This window comes from Acipenser ruthenus, chromosome 18 (genome assembly GCF_902713425.1).
Source record: "Acipenser ruthenus chromosome 18, fAciRut3.2 maternal haplotype, whole genome shotgun sequence".
Taxonomy (NCBI): domain Eukaryota; kingdom Metazoa; phylum Chordata; class Actinopteri; order Acipenseriformes; family Acipenseridae; genus Acipenser; species Acipenser ruthenus.
This window is the reverse complement of record NC_081206.1, coordinates 29,686,324-29,705,739: the sequence shown is the minus strand read 5'-3', so window position 1 is coordinate 29,705,739 and position 19,416 is coordinate 29,686,324. Positions and strand designations below refer to the sequence as shown.

Genomic DNA, 19,416 nt, shown 5'->3' with positions numbered 1-19,416 from the left:
GTAGTGTCCAAAGTTTACGTACATAGGCTTGGCCAGTCGCATTTAGATGATGTTACCAAACCCCGCCTACTTTTGTTGGAGATAGACTTCTTTCTTCCAATAATCACTGTTGTTGTCAGTGACGTTTACCGTGAGTCCGGCCATTGGTAAAGTCGTAGCATGCCGCTCGCATGAGTTCTGGAGAGGAAAGGTAATGTTGAGGTGAGTTACAGAACTGTAAGATGTATGGGTTGGTTTTTTTTTCAGCATATTTACATCTGTTTGTTTTTTCCCTTTGTTCAAATGCATGCTGATAAAAACGATCCCAGACCTAACTTACTGGTCCAGTGCAATGTGCATACATGCTAACTAAACTAGTAAACTTAGGTATAATGTCAACATCCGTTAGCTGTGTTACCTGTTGTTAAGTACGGTATGTATTATTATTTTTCTTATAACGACAATATACATAGAGGGGTTAATGATCGAATATCAGTAATATTTACAACCGTCCAAATCATGTGTTCCACGTGTTTTGTTTTGGAGTGTTGTGTTATTGATAGTAGATCATTAACCCCTGTATTTATATTTGTCGTTATGAGGAAAATAATAGTGCTTGGTATGGGTGGGATTGCTTTATCTGGCCTCACAACCAATCCACTTCAGTTTTCGCATGCTGGAGATATTGATTAATGTTTCACATAACAACATACGGTGCAGTATCGAAATCAGATCCCCATAAACGTTTATGTACACAGTATGCACGTGAAAGTGTAATTTATTGAGTCTGTTTGTGGATCTGTTCATCATGTTAATGTGATCAGCCTTTCATTTTCTTTGGACAATGGCCCTTTGCTGGCTTACACTGAATTAATGTGTGTGGGGCCCCAACAAAGCCAAGAGGCATCGGGGGATGTGCCCCCAATTAAATGTATGACATGTGCATGGACTTATTAAGTGCTTGCCAGTGTATTACCAATTCATTGTCTATCTACTCTATTATTTAATAGTTTAACCACATGTGCATTAGAACAAAGATAATATGTTTACATTTCACACACCATGAAACCTGCTTGCTATAATGGGGACCAAGAAGGCATGCTGGTAACTTTAATGAGACCATAGAGATTAAATTATCTCTAAGTATTTTTTGCTTTGTTTTTGTTTGTTTGTTTTTTTGCCCTACGTTTTAAGGGAACAACTTAATTTTTTTCCATAGGAATATCTGCCGGATCTTTAATTTTGCAAAACCAGAGATCAGATTGAAAACAGCATCATTAACAAAGCTAGACCACAGACGGTTCATAAAGCCTGCATCCCTTCTTGCACTGTGCAAAAGAAGCTCTGTCACACTGTTGGCAATGCCTGAACAGAAGTCAGAGAGAGACATGGATCTGTCCACACCTCCTGCAGGTGTGCGTGGCATGACCCAGCTCGACCGGGATGCTTTCAGGAAAACCATCTCTGTCCCAGCTATCAAAGTGAAGAAGGAAGTCATAAACAAACTAATGAAATCTCTTAAGAATGTAGCACTGCAGCGGCCAGGCGTAAAGCGTGTGGTGGAGGACCCTGACGATGAAAACCACAGGCTTGTGCTCCTGGATCCCTTTACCATTTCAACAGCTAGCTGCTTTGGTGAGTCAGAAAATGCTGCAATGAAACAGCTTGAGGTCAGCACCAAGATTCACACATATGACTTGGAGCTGGCTTATGAAAACTTCAAGAGCGAGGAGGTCTTGCGTGCTGTTTTACCCGAGGGCCAGGATGTAACGTATGGATTCAGCAGAGTAGGACACATCGCTCACATGAACCTTCGAGAGCACCAGCTGCCATTCAAGAGTCTGATTGGTAAGATAATATACCATTCTGTAATCAACTACTGTGTGCTAATTACTTTACAAGTTTCAGGTCAGACATCGTACAATTTCAAAAGTACGGATGTTTTTCTGGTATTTCAGTCAAGATCTTCATTTATTGTAACAGTATAACAGTACGCTTATTTTTCTGTTCTACAGGACAGGTTATAATTGACAAGAATTCTAGCATTACATCTGTAGTCAATAAAACCAATATAATTGACACCACTTACCGGAACTTTCAGATGGAAGTTCTTGCTGGAGAAGACAACATGGCTACAAAGGTAATCCTTCCAACAAAAAAAGGGTTGAGATGCATGCCCTTCCTTTACCTGTCTGATTCCACACCTCTCTCAACGAGATCCTCACTGGAAGTTCTAAAAAGTGTAGCAGGGCTGTAATCAAAATACCCTTTTTAAAAAGTACCATTGTAATTAAGTGTGGAAACCCATGATCCTAAGGTCCATAGAGAATTGTTATGCTAAATTATCCCTCTACTTTGACAACTAAGATGTCACTGATGACAACTTGACATAATAAGTTGCCTTTGTCAAACTGAAAAGTTAATTTAAATCTTAAACACCTTTAAATGTAATATGTAATGATTGCACTATTGAGTTATTACATTATTATATAGTTGAGTGCTTTGGTTTGTTATCCTGGCACTACAATGTAAGTTTATCATTATTCTTTTTTATGCTTCTATACTATGAAAGTCGAAAAGATATGTCAAAAAGCATAGGCTGGTTTCATAAAGCAATTGAAACATGAATAAATCTGTTAATCTTAAAAATGAATTGATTGGTGAAAAGAAGCTAAATGTATAACTTGATGATCTTTTATACTTCCTTAGGTCAGAGAGAATAATGTTAGCTATGAGTTTGATTTCTCTAAAGTCTACTGGAATTCTCGTCTGAGCACAGAGCATGAGAGGATAGTTAGCCTCCTGGAGCCAGGGGACACAGTGTTTGATGTCTTTGCCGGGGTCGGACCTTTCGCCATTCCAGCGGCCAGGAAAAGCTGTTTAGTGTTCGCCAACGACCTCAACCCTGAGTCTTACAAATGGCTGCAGCACAACTGCAAACTGAACAAAGTAGACAAAAAGATACATGTATTTAACCTGGATGGTAGGGACTTTATTCTAGGAGCAGTGAAAGAACAATTAACTGAACGGCTGCATAAAGCATCGACACAGAAAAAAAACACTGTTCACATAGTCATGAACCTGCCAGCTTTAGCCATCGAATTCCTTGATGCTTTTAAAAATCTTCTTGAAAACCAGCCATCTGGCGATTCCAGTCTGCCGTTTGTGCACTGCTATGGTTTTTCTAAGCATGATAACCCTGCCCAGGACATTCAGGAACGGGCTGAAGGCTTTTTGGGAAAGTCTCTGGAGGGTCACTGCACAGTTCATCTGGTGCGGAATGTGGCTCCAAACAAGGAAATGATGTGCATAAGCTTCCAGGTCCCAGCAGAGGTGCTCTACAGGAATCATTCAGAAGAGCAAGGTCAGTGTTTGATTGGAATGAGCTCTGAAGGACCCTCTTCTCAGCAGGGATGAGTTTCCTTTGGGACATTAAGCTAATTAAATTAAAGCAATAAGTTACTGAGGGAAATAATAACCATGTATATATTTTAACTTGGTAGAAGTGGTTAGGCCTATGTGTTGTAGTGTTTTAATGATGCACAATAGTTTCCATGTGAAATATTGTTTTAAGTAGGTCTTTGCATAAACCTGTGACCAATGAGGATATGAGCAAACAGTACAATGTAAAAGCATAATTGAACTAATTATCTAATAATTATCAAATGTTTATTGTTGGCTATAGTACAGTATATTCATCATGCTCCTAATTTTGACTTTATTGATGGGTCAGTTTTAGCTTTATAAAATGCAAAAGGAAAACACATAATGGTAATGTAATTTGAAAAGCCATTTAATTCTGTAAGAGGAACATTGTGCAGGGATTGTATAAAATGTGCTGATAGGGGGAGAGGTTTCAGATCTTTGTGTTCTCAATGAAGTCAAACTTTCTTGCAGATAATCCAAAGGAACCAGCCCCTAAACGTCAGAAGTGTGATGGTCCTGATTCACCTTAGAATCATGATAAAACAGAATGGGATACAACGTCGAGAATCTTATCCAAAATAATCTACAACAGTGAAATAGCTTTTTAAACAGAATACCATTCCAATATTTGTTTTAATTATGGATCCATCTCATCTTATTTTATTTTAGCTTCCCAAAAGACTTCATATACAGTACATAATGATGGACTTAAAGATATGCTCATTCATAGCAGTTAATAAAACAAACTAAATGTTTTTAATTAAACGTGTTATTGTGCCTTTATTTGGGAAAAAAAAGAGAAAACATAAAACACTTTACTAGGGCGGATTAATTTAATAACATGTATACTTCAGTACAAATATTACCAGATTAATTCAAGTTCTGGTTTGAAAGCTCCAGTAATCCCCTCCATTTCCAAGCTGTTTCATTCATCTCTCAACAAGAATGGTTGTAAAATGGTACAATGCATCTTTCTTCAGAAGTATTTCTGCTGTGGAAAGCCAGCCCTACTGGAACATGCTTGACCTGTTTCATCTTTAGGTATGGTAATCCTAGGCAATGGAAACTGAGCATGAATCAAGTGAGTTCTGAAAGCACTGAAAAGGTACACAGTATACAATATTGTGATTGAATTTTTAATTATTTAAGTGCGAGGGATAGGTTTCCCTGCATAGGTGAGTTTAATCCAGGCTCTGAATCTAAAGGCCATACATAAGGAAAGGGCAGTTATAAGACTACTGAAACACACTGTGCTATGTTTGTGCAATAGTTTATTTAAAATAAAAAATAAGAAACACAATATATTCTTAGATACCAAGAATATGCTCCCCAATTTTAAAAGTAAAACGCATACTAATCCACCTTTACTTTTATGATTTGATTTTTTGCATATTTATGGATGTTCAAGCAGTCAGTTGAAAGTAGTAATGTGCTGTTGTAATTCACTCCAGCTGCTGTCCTGTAGTCTGTATTGATCTTGTAAAGTAAACTACACAGACTGTAAGAAGAGTCCACTGAACGCATCCTGCATGGCGCGGTGACAGGCAAGGTTGGAGGTGTAACCCCCTGCCAGGTCTTGTGGGGGCGCTGCACGCACATGGTTCAGGTATCTGAAAAGGGGGGAAAAAAACTTGTCATTATTTCAGACCAAACAATTCTATTTTTATACAACTGTAAATATATTTGTAGTATTCTCATTTCCATATTTTCCATTTGATTACAAAACAACACCCAACCCATGTTTTTTCTTTACCATTTAGGTTCTTTTAAATGTTAGTAGGGCTATGGTTCTTTTAGAGGTAGGTCTTAGTATGAATTCAATCTGAAATACTGCAGGAGCCACTATTCTACTTTGTTTCTGAACAAATATCCATGGTTTCCTCTATGGTGTCACTCACTTGCATCACATATGGGCCTTTGTTATCTCTGGTTAAAGCCAAATAGACTTTACCATCAGTTAAAAAAAAACAAAAAAAAAACAAAAAACTTATTGGCATCAATTGATTTTGGAAATACTCTATGTGATTTATTTGATGTACAATTAGTAATTACTGTACAGTTATAAACTCCATATCTAAAATGTCTAAAAAAAGACTTTCAAATGGTTTAGAGTATGTGTTTATGTATATTAAGTGATAGTTAGTTTTAATTTGCTACAGAGTGACAACAAAAATGATTACATTCATACCAGCGTTATTTTAGCTTTACACAATTAACCCAGCAAAGTTGTCATACAATGCCTTCCCTTTTATTCATGGCACGCTGTGTTTACATTATCCAGAATCAGAATTTTCCAATCCATTAACTTCTGCTAACACTGCTGCCAGAGTTTACTTCAGGATTTGGCCATTCAGGTCTGAACTTGCACTTTAGATAGAACAGCACTGAAAATTCTTAAACAGCTGCACTGCTGGCAGTAGAAGCAGCCCATTGCAAGCAATACAGAAACAGCTTCAGGATGCTGGCTGAAACACTAGAGCTTGAAACACTAGATACTCTGGAATGTACCTGATCATAGTATTTAACTGTGTTGTCTTTATAGTTTTGTGGTACTACAATGATAAAAAAAAATAATAAAAGTGGAATTTAAAATACAAAACCAGCAAAATAGTGCTGAAGATTGGAATCATAAAAAGTGGACTAAAATGCTAAAGAATAAAATACGATTTTAGTTAGCATTTAATCTCGAGTTAGAATACCAGTCAAACAAATATAGTAGAAAAGTCAACTGAAGCAGATGTAATTGTGCTTTTCAGACCTCAAATGCCGCTCCACCTGCTGTAGGTATTTCCCAAATGTTTTATAGGCTGTGTTGTGAGTCTTCATCCAACTGTACGACATGATATCAGAATCAGATGCATATAAATGCAAAAGCTACATGAAATGCAGACATCTGTTGCCTCTCAAATTCCTTACACTCAGAACAGTTTCTCTGTATATTTTTGGTATCTAGATTATCCATATATTATTATCTTCAAAGTTTATCACTGATAGCAATTTGGATTCCAAAAGAATTGCCAACATGTGTTGTTTTTGGGCCCCTCGCGGATGTTTCATTTAGAGCTAACAAATGAATTCCTGGGGTTTTCTGGCAGTGGTCAGCCATCTCTGATGTGCACCCTCAGAGCACAGCACAGTTTGCCAAGGAGCTCTCTGCAATGTATGCTCTGGGAGTTGCGGAACCCAGATCTTCTGCTGGGCCTGGGATTTCAACATGCTGTGCCTATTATTGTATTAGGTACATTTATTTTAAGCATTAGCAGATGTTCCGAACAGAGACCGCAACATTCTTCAGAAGGGATGTTTCCAAGATCACAACCTTTTCTTTATTTTCCACCTTTTAGTACAATTGCAAAACATTAAACTGTCAGATTAAACTGCAGTTATTCGATTCAAGTATTTGGAAAAACAGTAAAAAAAAAAAAAAGTTACCATTGGTCCTGTGTTTTAACTCACTCTTTTCAAAACCATTTTTAAGTCTGTCTTTTGAGTTTTTTCCACTTTGGATCAAATACCCCCCCCCCTCCCCCTCCCCCTCCCCCTCCCTCATTCTTTTCTCTTCCCCATCATTGGACTTCTGAAATACTACTGCTTCTCAATCTGATTGGTAATTAGCAACACCTGCTGGGAAGGAGGTCTGAAGTAATTGTGAGTTTCCTCCCCCTCAGTGGCTGCCTATTAAAGTCTGCTCTCAGTTTAGAAGCATGCTGGCTAAATCAGCACAAGATATCTCAATATCTTCTCTCCCCCAAGGGGCAGCCACCCTCCCTGCCTTGAGCATTGCAAATTAGATCATTCGTGAACTACAGTAATGAGAACCAACACATTGAAAAGCATATTGTAGCACTTTATTGCAATGCTACCTTACAATTGCTCTGACTCGATGTCGATGGTTCAGTTCAGATAACTTCACAAAAATCTGACTTGGGAATTTGACATATTCTGTGCTTAAAATGTCAGAGAACTAAATACATGAAATGCCAGGGAACTATTTTCTGTCTGCATAAAATGCCACTGAGTGAAGTAAATACATAACATGCCAGGGAACTATATACATAAAATGCTAGGAAGTAGAATTATATTAATCAAATGCCAGGGAAGATAACTATATAACAATTCCTGGGAAGTAAACACATTTCTTCAGTCGCTGTCATAGACAAGCTGGCTAAAATACTAACACTCTGTTAGCTCCTCCTCCTCATCGTCTGTTACATTCTCATTTTCATGGAGTTGGCCAGATGTGGATTTTCCAAATCCAAAATGCAAATAGATTTGACTGTTGCTTCAGTTTCTTTGACATTTTATTTAGGGTAAGAGATATTTTTGAGAACTTTTTTACCCCAAATGTTGATGATACCGTAGCATTATGAACAAAGTGTTCTAGGCAGAAGACAGGAAAGTGAACGGATCTAGTCTGCTAGTCTGGTATTTCTCACCTTGATGAGTAATTGCTAGTAAATTAGAGCAGAAAACCCTCTGATGCAAGCGTTAGTAATTTAAAACTTTGTCGATATTTACAACATCAACCTTTGACTTTGGTCAAAGGCCCAGCTATTGCTCTTCTGTCAGCAATGATTGGTGAACTTCCGATGAGGCATCTTATCCCGCCCATAGCACACAGTATTGGTTACCTCTGTGGTCTCTACCCACAGGAATAATGTAATCAATACCTGTTAAATAAAATATTTATACATCTTTTCTCTTGTTCCTTAAGCTAATGTTTTAGTATGTAAATGCAGCATGTTGGTGCAGTCTAAGTTCAGCATTTTGTATTCAGAACATCAATACCAGGTACTGTATTGATTATATTAAATTAGTGTTCTGGGGCTCCAGTAAAGGCACTCCACGTGGAGTGTAGGATGCCCCCTACAGCCTGGACGTCGCAGGTTCGAGTCCAGGTTATTCCATTGCCAACCGTGGACGTGGACCAGCGACCCCTGTGGTCTGGCCGGGCGCCTGCGTGCTTGCCTGTAAGCTGCCCAGAGCTGCACTGTCATGGTGAGCCTGCAGTGTATAAAGAAGCGGGCGGCTGATGGCACACTCTGCGGAGGACAGCATGTGTTCATCTTCACCCCTCCCGAGTCAGCACAGGGGTGGTAGCGGTATGCTGAGCCTAAAAATAATTGGACATTCTAAATTGGGAGAAAAAATAAAAAAATAAATAATTGGCAACTACTAAATTACAAAAAAAAAGGGCAATGTTGTTTTTGTTTTCACACCCTCAATGTAAGGGCTGTTAATGGAAATGGTTACTATTAGTCATATGATTTCAACTAGAAATTCTTTTTACATTATGGTTTTCAGTATGTCGTTCTATTTATTAAATTATGGTCCCTATATGGTCTTGAAATTTTGTGCACTTAATTCCAAATGGTCTAATGAAAATTGCTACAATTACCTATCTGTTATCAGTTTGTTTGATTTCATTTCTTGAGAATCCATTACAGCTACAAACATTCTCTCATCATGAAATCCCGATTAGCTTAATTCCAGACAGGCTTGGCTCTTTCTCTCCTGTTAAGTCTTGGGAAAAATTATAGCAACTTAAGTAAGCACAACAGACCATTAGAACCATACATTACTTATTCCACATATAAATCTACTACATTATTTAGCAGGCTGGTTTACAATGAAAACACAAGTTCCCAAGTTTTATTGTGCCAGGGTTTGAAGGAAAATGTCATGGCAATAGGAGGTACACGTTTCGGATCACTAATTTTATTAAATGTCAATTGTTTTCTTAGGAAACACAATACCTACAGCAATAATCTAGCCGAGCCAGACCATCTATTGAATATGCATGAAGCAAGACGCAAGTAGAGTATCAAATAGCTGGCCCAGAAACTTGGCACCGTCTATGTCTGTGCTGCCTTCCATCAAAACATAGCCTACGAAAACAATGCACACTGCAGCATACCCTTCTGTAAAATGATGGGAACATTAAACTATAACAAAATATTTCAATCATTTAAAGAAAATTAATTAACAAGCGGCCACTATCAACATGAAATTAATCAACTGATTTTTGTTTGACTTCTAAATCCTGGCATGACATACGGAATAATCAAGCAGCAGCACCTGGTTACCGAGGGGATACTTACACGTGGCCATCAGTACACGCTCAGCCATGTGCTGGAACTGTATGGCTGAGGGTATACTTACATGGCTTGGATTGGATTGGTGCTGTTGCTGCGTAATAAATATGCACCGATTGGCTGAAACGCCCTTGTACAAAGTGTAATGAGGCATGTCAGTAACAAGCATACTGTATCCCTGCCGCGGATATAAAGTAAGCCCCACATTACTGGTGTCAGCTTTGTTGTAAAAGTGGGACACAGTAACAAATCCATATAAAATGTCATCAAAAATGAAGATATTCCTTTCATTAGCCTAACTAATGCAACCTGTGCCAAGGAAGGCCCATTCACTTGTTTCATAACAATTGGACGAACCTTCATTTATCATGTGCAGTGCCAATATTGTAAAGCAAGCAGACCTTTTGTCAATATATGTAACACAGAAAAGCTTATGCTAACAGTGGTGCACATATTTAAGTATAAATGGGTACATAATCAAGAGCTGCCCTATATAACAACTGATAAATCAATCAACAACTAAAACTTCTTGTAGTTCTGAAAATACTGCTTTTAACAGCTGACGGAAGTTCTAAAAAGGGGGGAAAATGCATAACGTTACAAATTAATGGTCAAAAACACTGAATTCTTCCTCCAAGCATAAAAAAATATATAAATACACCTCCTGACTTCCTGTATCTACACAGACATGATTACACTTCAGCACCGATCTGAAGAAGGCTTCATATTGATCATTACGTTTTAAAATTAAAAGGGTTATTTTAAGCCCCGCAAAGAGTGCCCTTCCGCTAATTTAATCCCTCTACAGCTCATGTGGTCATTCCTTCCAAGAAGAGCGAGATTTCTATGTAACCTTAAACCCGCGGGTCTCCAAGGAGCTCCCTTTAAAGTGAGAGGCTCTGCTTTATGAAACAGCAGCAGGCTAACACCCAGGCTGTATGTACTAAAGTTAGATGCACACAAAGCACCACTCGGGTTCACGTCTAAATCCTTGTTTTATCTAGGATTTCCACTAAGCTGCATATCTGCCCTAGTTGGATGAAGACCCATTCCGGGTGTGAATTCTTCACCTCTTATTTAGAGAGTCTTGTTATTTACCTAGCCATCAACAGTATCCAGATTTAAAAAAGGCCATATTATTGCACCTGAAGTTCAGGTGCTGCATTTTAACTACACCAACAAGCTGTTGGAAGCAACTACAACACAAGATTCATTTCACTTAATTTTATATAAAAGTATAATATTTTATGCTAAAAGTTGGTTGCTGTTACTTACTAAATGTAATGCTTAAGACAAAATGAGACATAATCTATTGTGTGATAAATATATCCTGACCAATATGTTATTGTACATATTCTACATTATTTAAAAATAAACAAAAACACGCCTTTTTGTTTTATTATTTGAGTAGCGTCTTCAACATTCCAGACGCATATAGTTTATCACTCTCACTGCATGCACCAAGTGCAGAAATGGGAATGAGAACTATCCATTGACAAACAGAAAATATACAACAGGTGAGACATGAACATTCAACAGCATGATTTTCTATGGATTTCATTTTACAATGACATTCTTTTACACGATACCTAGCAGCTATACGTAAGCAAGTGGTTTCATCCTCTTCATTTCTCTTTTTTTTTTTTTTTATAAATGAAAACTGGAAAAGGCACTGTCACTTAGGACTGAGCTGCAGGTCTCACAGACCCGGAATTCGATACAGCCTACAAGCTGTCAACGTCACTTATTATGGGTATATACTTAGCAGCATCAAAAGTTTTCAACGAGTTGTAAGAGTTCGTTCTTGTCCATCTTAAATTCAACAAGGGTAGGATTTCACAGTGCCATTCTGATGAACTCCAACTTGGGTTTCACTTTACTATTTACTTAAAGTAGGCTTCAGAAGATTCCTGTCATGCGCGGCACCGCCACTTGCACCATTTGAAATGTATCTGCCCCTTAACCCCCACCTCCCCAAATCATCCTCTGGGCTCTTTAGCAGACAGTGAACACATTTTGAGGGCTGGATTTACTGAAGAAAGTGTTTAAAAAAACACAGCCAGTGTCTCTTTACACTTTTGTCACAGCTGCTCTATTTACAAGCTGCTTGTGTTGAATTTGAAAGGGATGAAGTTTACCATCACCTCTAAAAAGTCAGATTGTCTTTTTACTTGAGATCCAGGACAGTATTTTATTGTCTAATTAAAACATGTAAACATTAAACAAACAAACAAACAAATAAACAAACAAACGAATAAAAATGATTTCTAAAACAATTCACAGCCTAAATGGCTTTTTGTGGTTGAGTTACTGCACCAAGGGGAGAAGCTTATATGCTTTATTAAGAAGTCAAACTAAGCACTGTGACACACTCACTATTTATTGGTAGGATCTGCTTTTGTGCCCACAGCTTTTTGTATTTGGTAGCCACTGCCCCAGTTGACCCAACGATATGTGTTTTTTCTAAATATAAATCATGGATAGATGTGTTTAAGCAATACATACTAAGCATGAGGCAGCAGCAGTAAGTTGTAAGAATGTTGATAGACTCACGTAGTGTTCAGTAACACTTTAAGCCCATAAAACATCTTGGTATCTGACATTTGAGTCAAATGAGCGTGTAACAGTGCAGAGGCTAACCATGAATAACCACACTGGCTACCAATGGAGGTATTTGATACTTGATTTAACAACTGAAATCCAGGTGAAATGGTCAGCTGGTATTAATCTGTGACTCAAAACACTATTCGGGTACTGCCTGTTTTTAAATACATAATTCAATAATATGTCCTCTATTTTGACAATGTTTACTACTCACATCACAGACAAAAAGTTACAATTTTAGAGATTTATCAGAAAATATTAAAATTGCACTGATACTTGGGCACATCTGAAAAGTGAAATCTTATAAGGAATTTAAAATAAGTTAATTATTTAGTGAATTAAGTGTTTAATTCCAGGAGGTAATTTCTTCATTAGTAAATAGTGTGGTTAATTCCAGGGTAAATCAGCCTGCATTCTTACATCAAGCAAACCAATGTGGGTAAACCTTTTGGTAATAAGAGTACCGATCCCCCGTTACATTTTAAAAGTGTAATAAATATGATAACAGATTCAATCATATTTTCTACTGAAAACATTCCACACAAATAGGGATCCTCCGCTAAACCTTAAAAAAAAAAAAAAGCGGGCTGATTTATTGACTGTCAGAAGTCAAGATAACCATGTTTAGAAAGCGCTGTCAGTCAAGGGGAAATGGGTTCAAACAAACCCACTGAAAAAGGAGCTACAGTATACAAGGGTAGGTTACGTCAGTGTTTTTAACAGTGTATTTGGTCGGATCGTTTAAACCTGAGACGACAGCAGCAGTGAAAGGGCTCCTCTGTAATCTGCTGCTCAGGAAGTCTTCCTTTAGCACACAAATACTTCAGCATGTGTCATCCTGACGGGAACCAATCATTAGGAGGAATTCTTGGATGAGCCGGGCACCTGGCTCGTCATTTGTCATTCTGCCGGGGGTCAGTGCTCAGCTGTCATCCTCTCATCAACCCCCCCTCCACAAAAACACTGAGTGCATTCCTGCTCCTTCTTAAATTTCCAAGCCTGAACTGCTGCTTACAGCAAATCAATCACTTAGAACTGAAGCATGTGCTGGTAAGCATATCAGTATATTTGTACCGCTTCATATCATGGCAAGGATACTGCAGTCTCCCCACAGAAACCAGCTAAGCATTCCCTCTGAATGGTGTGGATTACACTGTAGGAGACTGCAGCTACATTAGACGTCATTGACTAACTGCCTTTGGCTCCATTTAACCCTGGAAAACGATATGCACTCAACTCCGTCTGTCCACCTCCCCCATTTTCTAATGCAGCTGAATAAAATCAGTACAGAATTCTGACCGCTAAGAATTATTGTATTACTGTACAATATGCACAGAATAGACTGTAATTTTTATGAAAAAGAAAAACCCACTAATGAGAAACAACTTAGGAGGACTTAATCATTTACCTACTATTTGGAAAGTGAAGATAAATATGTATTTAGAATAACAAATGAAATTCTCTTATAACAACACAATTATCGTACAGTATTTTGCCACCAAGTGGTGCAAAGCAGGAGGTAAAACTCACATACAATCAAAGGTAAAGAAGTGCTTAAGCGGATATAATTTAAGCCACATTACAATAGTAGGTGTATCATTGTTTTTTTTTTTTATTTATTAGGCTTTTTTGATGTACAAGTTCAACACAGGTGCACACTAAGGACATCAGAGTCTAGAAATTTTAATATATTCAAAGTGATGCAATCATTAGGCCACTGCAATGGTCTTACAGGTCAGAGCTTCTGAATCAGTTTATTTCACATTTGAGGCACTTTTTCAACTTGGATGGTGTTTCTGCTTGAATCTGGAGCTGTACCAACATTCCCCATGATTGTGTTTATTTGTTTGTTTATAATAATAAATAATATATTATTGCAAGCATGACATTACAGTACTTATACTAGTCATGACTGTTTTTTTCAGGTCAGCAATTATAATATATTTCTTAATATTAATAGCAGCTTTAACAAAAAAAAAAAAAAAAAAAAAAAAAAGAAGTCTGCACCTGGACCAGAGTAAGCGTGGGAGGTTTCTTTAGTTAATGTGATGACATAATAACTAGGTTACAGGCCCATACCTTATCTAGGGATAACCAAAACAAGCTCTATTCACCAGCACCCCAGCACATCAACATGTGGTAGCACTAATTCAAAGAGAAGCTTTTATTCCAGTCTGCTTTGTGGACATAAAAGATCCTACAGCACTTGTTAAAAAGCAGCAGGGGAAATACTGACCCCCCAGAGCTCTGATGGATTCCCCCCAATAAACATCACCTCCTCACCCCCCAGCATGGGAGTAGTACCTCTTTGGAAATAAGTGTGCCTGTTCAAATGGCTTACAATTGTTTAAAAAAAAGAACCCCACCTCAAGTGGATAATGATTTTGATAATACTCATACATTTTTTTTTTTTAATCTTGAGGGGAAAAAAAAAACAACAAAAAACCCACAAACCGAAAACACACACCACACCTTTATAAAAATCACTGTTTGGCCAACACTAGAGGGCGAGATTCTGTTTACTGTTAACATACAACTCCAGACTCTTCATTCAGGATCTACAGAGGGAGCATATGGGCCTCTATTTATGAAAGGTGTCCATTTGTCCACCACCACTAATCACACTAGTATTAATGTTGTGAGTTGTTCCACAATGGTTTTGTAATATTGCCTCTTATTTTGGTGAGAATTTAAAAATGTTTAAATAAGGTTTTTTAAACATTTGCTTTAAAAATCAGCACAGTTCAGTCCCCTTGAATTTTGCTGATTATGACTCACATGCAGCCACAGAGTGGCATAACTATTACTTATTATTATTATTATTATTATTATTATTATTATTATTATTTGTTTATTTAGCAGACGCCTTTATCCAAGGCAACTTACAGAGACTAGGGTGTGTGAACTATGCATCAGCTGCAGAGTCACTTACAATTACGTCTCACCCGAAAGATGAAGCACAAGGAGGTTAAGTGAATTGCTCAGGGTCACACAATGAGTCAGTGGCTGAGGTGGGATTTGAACCGGGGACCTCCTGGTTACAAGCCCTTTTCTTTAACAACTGGACCACACAGTGCACTTATTTAAGTGGTAAAACAAACAATAGAAGCTTATTTAGTTGTTCCTAAGCATAAAATGGCCCATTATGATATTTCTAATCCTTTCATGCAGAGCTGCGGGGAAACAGAAGGATAACAGGTCCAATCTGTTTTCCGTAATTGACAGAGATAACAATCACAATCTTGTGTTTAAACAAGCAAGAGCTGGCCAGAGTGGGAGGTTCTCTCAACACAATACCTGATAATTACCTTCAACAAAAGATTAAGATTCAGAGGTAGTTTTCCCAGCATAGAGCCCCCCCTTGGTGCACAAAGCCTGGGTGTTATTGTTAAAACACCTCCACCGGTGGCTGGTAGCACGCAAAGTTCTAAGGGGGAGGCAGTCACCATATCCAGGGGTATCCACATGCCACTCCCAGTCACCAGTTAGGCCACATGTAAAGCCTTTACAAGCAGCATTCCTTTTCTTAAACCGATAAAACATCTTGTTGGGCCAAAAAAATAACTAGTAGGTTTTGTGCTTCTTTTTGTGCATGCTTCAACACCCCACCTACCAAGTGTTGACCATACATTAAAAAAAAGAGATTATATATATATATATATATATATATATATATATATATATTTTTTTTTTTTTTTTTTTTCTAAGGACTAGTGCTAGTTCAAAACAGGTTCTTGCTGAAGTTGGAATCTTATTCAACAAACAGAAAAGGATCGATTCAAAGAAAGTCATATACCAAACACCAAGTTCAGACATGCTTGTATTACATCTCCAATTTATAAATTATAAAGTCTTGTAAGATGTAAAGCACTTAAAAACAAAGCCATATATAATAATAATAATAATAATAATAATAATAATAATAATAATAATAATAATAATAATAATAATAATCATCTGGAGAAATGAAGCATGCACTTAGTCATTACAGCTATAAAAGGAGAGCTGGAGGGTCTCAAACCCATGTGATGACTTACTATGGTGTGGTTTTCAATCCTGCTCAACATCCCTACAGAAATAAAAGCTGAACTGACTAACATATCTGGGTCACTACTAATGTGTGGTTTGCAATGCAAATATCCCTTTGCAATTATAAGATCTTAGTTCCTGTCTCTTCTCTTTTGTCAATGCACATTTTAAAATCTGAAGTTTTTTTTTCAAAAGCTTTTCAATTGGATTTCCATTGGAAATTAGGCAGGGCAAGTCTTCCTTTTGATTTCTGCATACAGTTTAAACATATTCTAGGTCAGTCTGCATGAAACAGAAATGCAACTTTAGGCAATAAAAAGTTTAAAACCTATCAAGCAGAATTGTTATATCAACGATAATGGAAAATGATACACAAACCAGAAGGGAACCAGTATGCATCTTTAAGCTGGCAAAATAACTTCCATCTTTTCTCCCCACAGAATTTCTTTACATAGCCAGGTACAATTATTAACAACCAGCTCTTATTCTCCTATTAGCATATATTTCTTTTTCTTAAGCTCCCTAGGGCTTTCAAGAACTAAAAAAACATGAATAACAGCGCCATGTCTTCATTTTTGTGGTAGATTCCCCAGCGCTAAAGAAACTTGCCTCAGGCTGCATAAACAGACCTTCATTTGTGACCTTTTTTGAGCCTTGAATCACAATACTGTTAAATGTATTCGGTCTGGGCTGGATTCAATGCAAGAGCTCCAGAGTTTAAAAACCCCACAGAGTTACAGAGTTTATAGAAAACGCATTCCAGGTTCTGTGAAAAAGGAGTCCTACATGAGCTTTCTAACCCAGGGTGCCGAGATATACTTTTACAACATATAAAATATATATATATATATATACACACACACTATATTAAAGTAAAATCGCAGTGAAATCTGATTTTCTTTATCTCTCTTTAATGCACACTGAAAGCTTTTGGATTCCCTTTTACTTGCAATAGGTCAAAGTGAACCGTTGCCCACATCACAAAACAACGACACAAAGAATCCGTTATACTTTGGAAGGCAGTCTTCCCAGAGTGTCCAAGTACCAGTGGGGACCACATGTCAGTTACCAGTCCTGTTTTGTCTCCTTTCATAACATGTTATTTTTAATTCTCAATTGTACTGTTAGAAAAAAAGGCCCAGAAAAGGCCTTGCAGAAAAAAACAGAAATGTGGAAAAAAATCTGTATTTGGAAGACAACCATGTCTATTACAAAAGCTTTCTAACAGGAATGAGAAATGATTGCTTGACCCATGCAGTAATGGGAATATCATTACCCCCTACCTTCTTAACAGTAAAAATGGACTGGAAAATATGTTAAAAGAGTTCCCAGACATACACTGAAAAAAATCTTTAAAACAGTCGATCTGGAATGTTTGTTAAACTTTGCTTGCAGGAGTCGGAATGGCTGATGATGGCTGTACTTTCAGCACAAGGGTAATATTAATATTAAAAGCAAGGTTTCATTTAAACACATTTTGGTCAATATAACATACAACTTTTTGCTACAACTTTAAATACATGTCAAAAAAAAAAAGAGTGTCTTCAAAAATGTAGTGTGCGTTTTTTTGTTTTTTTTTAAAGCATGCATCTTTTTAAATGCATGCCAAGAAAAATGCGTGCCGGAAATAAGTCTTTTAAAAAGGATGTGACGCAGTCCCATCGACCAAACTCGTGTAAATTCAGGTTTAATATTCTAATAGCAAATTCAGGTTTAAGTTTTATGGAGTATTTTATTTTGAAAATTAGTACTTTCAGTTAATTTAATAACCCTTCTAAATGCTTGTAGCTGTGCTTTGTTCCATAAATATTTTGAGAAGAATACCATGGGATTTTTTGGAAGTTTAAAAAGCTTCAACTCGTCTCTTCCTAATTTCAACCTTCATTCAGAGCATTCCTGTAAATCAGCGTAGTAATATACACTGTTTGTAACTTAGTCTCATCCACAACCAATTCCTAAGAAATCCAATGGTATTCTGAGACAAAGCACAGCTACACACTTTTAGAAGTTAATATAAAGGTTAATACGCAGCCACAAATGTGTCACGAGTCTATACAATCTACTTATTTTTGTCACTCGTCTGTTTCCAAAAGGCAGGATTTTTTTTGTAATTAATAAGGTGCCGGGTTTAACTGAAAGTACTCATTTTCAAAATAAAATGTTCCATCAAAGTTAAACCCGAATTTGCTATTAGAATATTAAACCTGGATTTACACGAGTTTGGTCGATGGGACTGCGTCACATCCATTTTAAAAGTCTACTTCTGGAACACATTTTTCTTGGCATGCATTTTAAAAGACGCACGCTACGTTTTTGAAGACACTCTTTTTTTGGCATGCATGTTAAACGATGCGTGCTTTATACAAACAATGCACACTACTTTTAGAAGGCATTTTTTGGCATACTTCTTTTTGCTTTGGTTTTGCACTTCAGGGCCACCTTAATAGATATATTTTTTAATCTTTAATCATTTAACCTCGGTCCAGAGTTTTGACTTATCTTTTCAATTTAGAAACTCCAGGTCTGCATTTCAATAAGCTGTTTAAGCCTAAACCTCATATTTGATTTTTTCACCATCTTTTTGGTAATTTCCTGGATCTTGTACCTTATGAATGAAACCTTTATATACACACACACACACACACTCTACATATACTGTACACTTCCAGACAAAATCAAAGCACAGCTTCACAGATCAAGGTCCTTCCTGATAGTTGATGCAGAGACCTGCCAAACCAAAATACTCAAAATGGTTTAACTTTAAAAACTGTTAAAGCATGGCAGAATGATTTTATGGGAATATGGGGACTTATGCCAGCAAATAATCATCATGCCAAAATATATAACAGCACAAAAACCTACAAGAAAATTGAACCCAAGCAGTCCTGATGAGCTTAAAAACAGAACAACATATGTATAAACTTCAAATGCACTTCAGGTATAACAGTGAATATCCAATCAAGTTTTTTAAGTGATTGAACAACTGTTATTTTAAACCATGCTGGAACGTCTTTGTGGTAAAGGAAAGGTCTGCTATTTAAATCAACTGATTCAGAGCACCTGTTCTTTTATCTAGATTTGCGCAACATTATAATAAGGCTCAGCAGAAGGTGCTGTCTGTGCAGTTATCGTAACACAGCCTTCTTAAGTGCCAGATCACACAGATCCAACCTTTCCAAAAACGAATTAGAGATGTTAAACTCTTCATCACTTCAAAAACAGCAGCAACTAAAATGAGATGAAGAAACGGAGAAAATAAAGATAAAAGCAAACAGCAAAGAAT

General features: G+C 37.2%; 2 protein-coding genes across 4 annotated transcripts in view; one reads left to right on the top strand and one right to left on the bottom strand.

The window, feature by feature from the left end:
• Window positions 1-66: 66 nt before the first annotated feature.
• Window positions 67-4,170, top strand: LOC117422702 (tRNA (guanine(37)-N1)-methyltransferase-like). 2 transcript variants are annotated; one of them, XM_058991940.1, is made up of 5 exons: window positions 67-190; window positions 1,199-1,827; window positions 1,995-2,119; window positions 2,689-3,343; window positions 3,877-4,170. In XM_058991940.1, the coding sequence occupies exons 1-5, from the start codon at window positions 171-173 to the stop codon at window positions 3,933-3,935; spliced, it is 1,488 nt and encodes a 495-aa protein (XP_058847923.1). In that variant the 5' UTR covers window positions 67-170; the 3' UTR covers window positions 3,936-4,170. The 2 variants fall into 2 exon arrangements, with proteins under 2 accessions (XP_058847923.1, XP_033893861.3); XM_034037970.3 differs by having other exon boundaries at window positions 68-201.
• Window positions 4,171-4,219: 49 nt separating this feature from the next.
• The window catches only part of LOC117425253 (CDK-activating kinase assembly factor MAT1-like), a 45,557-nt gene continuing 30,360 nt past the window's right edge, over window positions 4,220-19,416 (bottom strand). For both annotated transcript variants that reach the window (XM_034905955.2, XM_034905954.2), the window contains one exon: window positions 4,220-5,015. In XM_034905955.2, the coding sequence (XP_034761846.1) occupies window positions 4,895-5,015 (121 nt within the window). In that variant the 3' untranslated portion in view covers window positions 4,220-4,894. The remainder of the gene's footprint in view (window positions 5,016-19,416) is intronic.

What these genes read in the sequence shown, in the direction of transcription:
- LOC117422702 (XM_058991940.1), top strand. Translation starts at nt 171, where the DNA reads ATGAGTTCTGGAGAGGAAAG. An exon ending in ATGAGTTCTGGAGAGGAAAG is followed by an intron (nt 191 to 1,198) that starts GTAATGTTGAGG and finishes TTTTTTCCATAG; the next exon opens with GAATATCTGCCGGATCTTTA. An exon ending in AAGACAACATGGCTACAAAG is followed by an intron (nt 2,120 to 2,688) that starts GTAATCCTTCCA and finishes ATACTTCCTTAG; the next exon opens with GTCAGAGAGAATAATGTTAG.